We start from the raw sequence: 9,243 nt of genomic DNA, 5'->3' as shown, positions 1-9,243 counted from the left end.
AACTGTAACGACTTGCTTAAATATTTATATAATAAAACATAATTAATAACAAAGTCAACCCGAACTCATAGGTATCGAGGACACCTGTCATACACAGCGGAAACTTAAGCAACAGTAAATTTAAATCACATCTTCATAACCATAAAATCCAAATACCAGAGTTAACTACATTCCCAAATATTTGTGTTTATATTCAATCTCCAAAAATACAAAATATATTCATATCTAGCAGGGTAGAACTACACTATCTCAACGGCGGCCTCGATCCGCCGGTCCTCCTGGGTTTCCTGAAAATTATTTAAGGTCAGTAAGAGGAAATAAACTAAATACAGCTGTGTGGCAACATGAACATTTAATGCAATTATACATATATAATACATTTCATATATCTGTAAACATTCATCATAACATACTGAATAATCATATACTTTCGCATTTTCTAATAAATCATTTCGTTCATAAAATGTCTGTTATAGCTAATAATACTGAAAACATACCCATGATGAATAGCTAGCTGATGTCATGTATTACCCCCCATGACGGGTTGTGCAGCCTGAAGGCGGGACCCGACAATGGCTGACCGACCACTGCCGAATCAAAAATATCTGTAAGTATGATGGGCCTGCCACACCCTGGTCCGGACTGCCAGGTGGACGTCTACAACTCTACACTGAAAGTCACATTAACTATCCATCTCTCATCCCCTCGTGGGGTGGTAACACCAATTTGAACATAGATATCTAATTTATATAGCTACGATACCGTGCTCCTGAAACTAAACTAAACTAATAGTATTTTCACATGAGATCATTTCCTATAACTGCGAAAAGATTAAATTTGGCATAAAAAGCCTTACCTCAACTCAGGGATGAACTTCAACTTGCTTCTACCAATGATCTGCTCTGGCAGATTTGGAGAGAACTTCCCCAGGAGTGTCGAGGTGGCCTCTGATCGTCGATCCGGCGAATGACAGAGCCAAAATCGAAGAGAGAGGAGAGAGAAACCGTAGGGTGGGAGGGAGGGAGGGAGGGAGGGAGAGAGAGAGGAGAGAGAGAGAGAGAGGAGAGAGAGAGAGAGAGAGAGAGAGAGAGAGAGAGAGAGAGAGAGAGAGAGATTTTCTAATTTTCTATGTTAAAAATCCAAGTTTACATTATTTATAGAGCTGGATTCGTTGATGAGACACGTCACCTTGTCGACGAGTCTTGTAGAAAGTTCGTCGACGAACCTGCACCCTCGTCGACGAATTTTAGACTTCCAAAAATCCTCTCTTTGTATCTTCTTGTCGACGAAACTTGTCTTCGTCGATGAGGCCCTCTTGTACCCTCGTCGACGAATCCCTTGTATTCGTCGACGAGGACCTGATAAATTTTCTTGGGTCATTGCATCCCAAAGTGTAACTTCTTCGCGTTCGTCGATGAAGTCGGTTGCCTCCTTTTGTTACTATTTCCATTTCCCTCCCTCTCTATTTAAATACCATTATTATTTGGGTCATTATAGTATAAGCTTTGAAATCCCAAGCAAGAATTCAGCAGTGTGTTCAATCCTCTCCCAAGTTGTGCTAAACGTTCAATACACTCAATCTTATGCCAAAAGTTGGGGCATTAGGGTTTAGAGATTGATTATATAGATAAACTCAGTCTTAGGATAAGTCCTAACCGTTGGATCAACTTGATTAAAAAATAACTCGCATGTTCTCTCACTAAAGATTAAATTTTTAATCTTCTCGCGGGTTCAGACGACTAAAGTTCCTTAACACTTCGAAAAATTGAACTGGACACAGGGTCAGACGTCTGAAGTTGGGGTTCAGACTTCTGAAGTTGCGGGTTCAGATGACTGAAGTCAAGGTTCAGTCTTTTGATGTGCTTCTGCCTGTTTCTGTGTTTCTCTAATAAATCTTCAGATGATTGAACTTAATCTTCGGTCTTTTAAATAAATTCTTCAAACGAGTGAACTTAAACTTCAGTCTTCTGAAGTTGAATCTTCAGACGACTGAGCGTACACTTCAGTCTTCTGAAGTTAACACTTCAGACTTCTGGGTAGGGACTTCTGTCTTTTGAACAGAACACTTTCTGGTTTTTTCATTTTAGTTTCAAAAATATGTTTTGTTCTCTTTCTTGGATCTTTTATAAAATATTTTCTGGGATTTTAAAAAAGGTCTCTAAGTCCATAGATATCTCCTAAAGATTTTCATGAGATGCATGAGTCTTAAGGTCAGTTTAAGGTATATTTTGAGTTTTGAATTAAATCATATGAAATATGTAAATACATTTAGTTCTAAATACTGGGCAGGGCCTTTGGTCTTCTGAACAGAACACTTTCTGGTTTTTTCATTTTAGTTTCAAAAATCTGTTTTGTTCTCTTTCTTTGCTCTTTTATAAAATATTTTCTAGGGTTTTAAAAAAGGTCTCTAAGTCCATAGATATCTCCTAAAGATTTTCATGAGATGCATGAGTCTTAAGGTCAGTCTAAGGTATATTTTGAGTTTTGAATTAAATCATATAAAATATGTAAATACATTTAGTTCTAAATACTCATTCCCATGACAATCTTAAACTTGCTGCTTGCATCTTCATTTTTCTACTCTTTTAGTTCCATGAATTGTGCTAAGATGTATATACTTTAATCTTCATGACTTCTATGACTTTCTAGTCTTTTGTGCATGCTAAATATTGTTCCTGTTCATAATCTTAATGCATCGATCAAATACCTAATGATTTGTCATTATCAAAACATGATTGAATTCATAGAGTCAACATAATCTATGTTTTCTCTAGACGGTTAGATTACTGCCACGTCACCAATCCTTGCCAATTTTCTCGAACCACTTAGGAGTTGCCACGTGGTAGGGTGACATTAGCATGACGTCACCTTGCTAGAGTATATGTTTTTTTTTAAAAATAATAAAAAAAATGGTGTCACCACGGTGGGTGGACACATGGCCCATTGAGTTGAGCCGTTTGAGTTGGTTTAGATCGGTTGAACCGACCTGCTTTTCTAAACCACAAATTTTCACTTATTTATTTTATTTTAGTTTATTCTTAATTTTTAATTGATTTTTAAAATTTTAAATTGAAAAAAATAATTAAAAATCATAAAATATAGGAAAAATAATTTTGTAGTCAAAAAAAATGTTTGGATTATTTTGGTTCAAATATAAAAAAAAATGGAAAAATAAAAATACCAAAAAAAATAAGGAAAAACCATTAAAAATATCAGAAAATTTTAGAAAAATGTTGAAAATTTTCAAAAATAAAAAATAAAAAATTTGGGAATGTTTTTAAAGATATTTGGCTTAAAATTTGATGATATTAATTGATTTTTGTGTGTGTGTGTGTCCCGATGATTTAACAAAGGGTAAAAGGTATTTCAGAGATCACCTATATTAGTTCTAAGAGGGTTATTTAACAAGATCCCCTCGTTTGGAGGTTTTATTAGACATTTCTAATCGTAATTTGATTTTTATTTTAATTTTAAAATTTTATTTATTTATTTATTTATTTTAAAAGGGTTAATTAAAGATCATTAGATTCAATTTAAGAAAAATTCATAATTAATTAGCTACCGTTCGTAGAATGGGTGTGTAGGGGGTGTTAGTACCTTCTCTTCGTATAACTGAACTCCCAATCACAATTCTAGTAAAAGCAGACTGAGATTACTGGTTTCTTAGCTTAGAATTAATCTAGTGACCGATTAATGAGTAGTAATTAGGTGATATAACCCCACCCAGGTGAATAACATGTTAATGGTGACTCCATCACATTTTCAATATTATTATTTCTCGTCATTACGGACCCTTCTCCGGGACGTTGCGACACTACTTACAATCAAACTTTTGTAATTTTATTATTTTTATATTATGTTAAGTGTTATAATACATAATTTATAAATATATTTAGTATATTACACAAGTGCATTTGATAATATTTCACAATCAAATCGAATTTAATTGAGTTGAATTCAAGTTTTAAAAACTTGTATCTGAGTCGAAGTCTAAGTTCAAAAAATTTGAGATCAATTGACTTTAAGTTGAGTTTCAATTTAAAAATTCCGAGTCAAGTTAGAGTATTCTAATGGATCCAATCCAATCCACTCAACTCAACCACGTTACACTACTAATCAGTAATCAACATTTATTTAGTTAATAAACTCCTGCAGGAATAAGAAACAAAAATTGTATCAAAGGAAAATGACAGTCCCTTTTTCATGTTGAATTATCAAGGAAAATGACCAAAAAAAAAAAAAAAAGGATATACAAAACCAAGTAAATAAAATTATATTTTACAAACCATTAACGTTTAATTTTTTTTTTAAATTATAATTATATTAACATAAATTTTTTATTTTTATAATATTTGATATATAGAAAAAAATCCAATGAAAAATAAATTCCTCTCTCTCTCTCTTCTTTTTCTTTTCTAAACCAAATCCTTATCCAATCCGACCCAATCTCCCTTGGAAAAAGAAAATGTGTAGGGGTGTTCTAATTATGAGTGGACAGACACATCATCAATGGTGTTCAATTTTCATGAACGGGTCCATTTACAAAATGGGCTCATCATGGAAACATACACAAACAGAGTCCTTGAAACAGAGTAGTCGGAGTAGAGTGCATGTTCTGAAATCTGATTCCACATGTCCATCTCGGTGGACTTTGAAGCTTACTTAGATGAGAGCCTCAGAATGGCTGGGACACACCAACTGGATTGTGACTGAACTTTACAATTCATCCCAAGCTACATGAACTGAAAAACCCATTCCCTCTCCTCTTTGGCCCCTACTTCCTCCCCTGCTCATATTACCTTCTTCAGTATTTTCAACTAGCAGAAAAAAAAAAGACCCAAGACGAAATCGGAGTTCAGGACACGAGTTTTTGAGAATTTAAATTTGAAGTTGTGTGAATTTGATCAAATTGAGTTTTATCGAAATTTCGCACCTCAAACACAAGGTATTAAATTAGTTTGGTTGGGCAGGTTGTCCTCTTTCTACCACTTGACATAGTTTGGTGGGGTGGGAAATATTTTCTATTAAAATGATTGTACGTAGTGCATAATGCAGAATTAGTCATTTGTAGTGCAGTGGGAAGCTGACTCTCACGGATTGTATTTTACTATTGAAAAGTTCCCTGTCCGTTCTTGAAAATTTATCTGCCTTAGAAAATCAATTGTGCCAAAAAGTGATCACTACAGATTAGGTATCTTTTGGGGAGGAACCCAGTTCTAGCCAAAGTTTCTTCTTCTTTTCATTTTTTCCCCTTCTCTCAACTTCCTCAATCCATAAACGCCATTTCCCCCCAAACTAACGTTCATATTTGAAGACTTCAATGATGCAATTGAAAGCTTATATTTTTCGCTTTCAGGTTTCATCATGCAACTTCGAAGTGATGAAAAGAAAACCAAGAGGAAAAAATGACAACTGATCAGCAGGGTTAATTAAAAGCCACTTCCCCAAAAAAATATTTGTCTTTCTGGAGAGGAGAAGAAGAAGACAGCATACCCCGTACCGAGAGGGAGGAGACTAAGATTGGAAAACAAAACTAAGAAGAAGAAGTCTCCACTGAAAAATAACATCATCTTCTGTACCACAGTTAGCCATGAAAAAGCAGTTGACCATATTATTCCAGCCAAGAGGCCACTCCCCCTGTTTTGTCTAGTAAAGTGGGAGCGACGATGACTTCTTTTCTACTTGCGATGTGCTCGCCGATCTCGTGTACTTCTTAGAAGGCGATGGCGAATTGAGCGGCGAAGCCGAATCGCCCGACCTTCTCCGTAGCATCTGCCGCATCCCATCGGCCACCCGGACCGCAGGGTTCAACTTGAATTTCCTGCAGAACGACATGTGGGCCTTGAGAGCTTCTTCCATCTCATATGGCTTCTTCCCTGCACTAACCTCATCGCTCACAGCTTCAGAGCACAACCCACATAGCCATTTCCCCTCAAATTTGGCCTTCACCTCACTAATGTAGTCTTGGGTGCAGTCTTCTTTCAACCCACAGCACTCACACTTGGCCAGTTCAATTTCCATTTCCCCCTCTCTCTTTCTGGGGAAAATTTTTTTGTCAGTGCAAATGGAATTTGAGGGAAAGTAGTATGGAAAATTTTGGCTGCTTTTCTACGTAGATTTGATTGCAATCATTGCAAGGAACTTTTCCTTTCTCCTAATATTGGGTTTCTCAATTTGGAATGATGATGGGGTTGTTGGCAATTGCCATGGGAGCCAAGGAAAGGCAGTGTTTGGTGGTTGTGTTCAAGAACTTTTATGGTGGAATTGAAACAGAGTAAGAGAGAGAAGTTGTTGAAGGGAAAGCTGCCATAATTTCCTCCATGTTCTAAGGGACATGGCGCAGTGGAAAATGAGAATATGGTCGGAGGGCTCTCCTAATTGGTCCTTTCTAGCATTTAAATGCCCTACGCATGAGGGATTCTTTACGATTTTTTTTTGGGTGTAAAAAAATCAATTAATAAGAATAAAATTTTTTTACTGAGAGATTAATGAATTGGATTCTCTGCCTCTCTCCCCCTACTGCATTTTTTATGGCTACTTTAGGGTAGTTGGATGATTGACAGTTACTTTCGGTTGAATGGCTCGCTAACTTCTCTCGGCTCCATTTCAAGTTGTGATTTGGGTGCACACTTTGTGTGCAAGTTACATTATTACCCTTCATTTGATAAAGTCTAAGTAAGAACTACAAACGTGTGTTCGATGGGCATACTAAAAAATTTTACTCATATAATGATAATGTGTCTCATACATTTTTCAATATTGTCAACATGTACATGATATGACACTGCCGTTCATTTGGTGAGTTTTGTACACTTTGAATGATGAAACTCACAAAAATGAAAAAGTTTGACTATTTGTCATGAGCATGCATTATTTACGAAAAACTATAAAGAAGACTTCTCCCTCCACATACTTGTAATCCTCATAGTTAGTCACAGACTAAAATGACAAACAAATAAAATGTGAACCTCACATGGGTACAGGGACCTTCTCCTCCAAATATCTATATGCCTCTCAATAGTAATAGCTCAACATGAAAACCCGTAACAAGTATTGTTTGTCAATATAAATAGTAATAATTATATACATGGCATGATAAAAAATTATCCATTTTAGACTATTGCTTGGATTTGTCTTTTTCTTCTTTTATCTTTCTTCTTTCTTCTTCCATCTCCTTCCATCCTTTCTCTTTCCTCCTATCTTTTGAGATACTATGGGCTTCTTTGTTTGTTAGTATTGGTTCCTGCATATGTTGACTGTGTCTTTGATATTTGGTGTCAATAATGTTCACCATATATATATATATATGTGTGTGTGTGTGTGTGTGTGTGGGGTCTGCATCACAACCTTACTTTATTGACCATCTTGTCATGGGTGGTTTAACGGCCAAAGATTGACCCAAGGGGAGTGTCTCAGCCGTTTGATTTTGGCTCATATAAACTCTAGATTGATTATTTATACCCACGTTAAATGCAACGCTTATGTGTCTATACCATGCAGTGACGTAGATGGCTACACTGCATTATTGGAACTATACAAATTTCTTTTTAAAATTTTAAACTTCGTCCCATTCCTACCGACTCGTCACGTCAGTCCAATTTCAATCTTTGAAAGTTATTTAAATTAAAATTTAGATTTATATGTATTGCTATCAAAACTCGAATGACTTTCACGAATCGTTCATTGATCACGATCATCTAAAAATCCCGGGATCACTTTGATGCCTAAATTAGGAACTGTAGGAGACTTTAGGTTGCAACAGTAAATGTGAACGAGTGAGAATGAGTTTTACTTCTCCTTGTGACCCTTTTTTATAGTAGTAAAGGTAAATCCTTCTTTAGCTTGACATTCATGAAATACCTTTATGTCTAAGGAGTTATAAGCAACTCATGGGTGGTTTATGTAAACCATCAATTGTAGTCACCGTACCCGCACCTCGGATTATTGATTGTTTTGTGAGAGTTATGCGAGACATCAATGGTAGCTCTCTTATAATCGTACCATTAAACTTAAGGCGCCATAAGTAACTTAAGGACTGTTACGTGAGATATCAAACGTTACTTTTACAACTGTTTAATCTTACGAGTGGTTCTATCAATCTTGGGTGTATCAATATGTTGGAGTTCTTAAATTTTAATTTTGAAAGAAATAAAAAAAGTAATGGGATGAGAAACAAATTATTTTATATTATATAAATCAGACCTAATTAAAATCTCCAACGGGTCATTTTTAATTTTTTTTTTAAGAGCATGAATTCATCGTCTTTGTTGACCTATCAAATCAGCAACATGGAACAAATTGAAGGTAATGGATTTAATAGAGATGGTCTCGAACTTATTGCATCCACACATCAAAAACCACAACAATAAGTTACATAAAGCCATTGGATCAAATTGCATTAAAAATTCATGTTGGAGATTTTATGAACATTAATGGGGAATGAAATAAGAAAATGGGAGATAAAATACTTCTTCTTATGTATCAAAAAATAACATCCAATTTAAAGATGATGTTAGGATTGGGGACTAAAAACATATTTATATGAATAATGTTCGGTGGTAAAATAATAATTTAATATGAAAAAAATTGATACGTATCTATGACATTGCAAATAACATAATTTAAAATTAAAATAAATAATTAAAAGGAGAAACGATAAAGTTAAACCTTTTTTTTTTTACTAAAGGAGGGTGACGCCTCAATTTATTTATTGATATACCATCACTTTTGGCGGAGGAATACCATGGTTACAAGACAAGCATTGAGAGATTATAGATAAAAAATAAAATAAAAAATAAAGGCCTCCCAAAAATAATACCAACAACCAACCAAAAACAGAATTACACATTCAAACAAAGTTAAATAAGAGACATATCTAAACAGGCCTATCAAAAACAAAAATAATAAAATAAACTAAAATCAAAAAATCAAAAAAATTTAAACCAACCAAACAAAAATCGAGAGGTTGAACTAATGACGAAAAGAAGTGAGACCCATCCTATCCATTCAAAAGATACCTTTTAGAGAACATGGTAAAATATATTATTTTTCGTAAATGACATTGTTTCCCATTTCTCATTCTCTAGTGAGAAATTTAGTCGCACCATTGTCTTCCTTATATTGATGGATCACTATGAAGTTAAACCTTGATATTTCTTTCGTCATCACTGTTAGATTACCACTTTACCTAAAAGTTTAAGTTATTAAATTGTGGGCCAACAATGTATATCAAGTTTTATCACT

The 9,243-nt window shown here is 34.7% G+C and overlaps 1 protein-coding gene across 1 annotated transcript; it reads right to left on the bottom strand.

Moving 5' to 3' along the window:
• Positions 1-5,401: 5,401 nt before the first annotated feature.
• Positions 5,402-6,369, bottom strand: LOC131151009 (uncharacterized). Its single transcript, XM_058102162.1, has one exon. The coding sequence runs from the start codon at positions 6,019-6,021 to the stop codon at positions 5,647-5,649; it is 375 nt and encodes a 124-aa protein (XP_057958145.1). The 5' UTR covers positions 6,022-6,369; the 3' UTR covers positions 5,402-5,646.
• Between the last annotated feature and the right edge of the window lie 2,874 nt (positions 6,370-9,243).

The sequence above is a fragment of the Malania oleifera genome, chromosome 3 (genome assembly GCF_029873635.1).
Source record: "Malania oleifera isolate guangnan ecotype guangnan chromosome 3, ASM2987363v1, whole genome shotgun sequence".
Taxonomy (NCBI): domain Eukaryota; kingdom Viridiplantae; phylum Streptophyta; class Magnoliopsida; order Santalales; family Ximeniaceae; genus Malania; species Malania oleifera.
Note: the sequence above shows the minus strand (reverse complement) of the source record. Positions and strands in the feature narration are given on the sequence as shown.

Bases quoted from the DNA above. Each gene is read 5' to 3' on its own strand.
- LOC131151009 (XM_058102162.1), bottom strand. From the start codon at position 6,021: ATGGAAATTGAACTGGCCAAGTGTGAGTGCTGTGGGTTGAAAGAAGAC.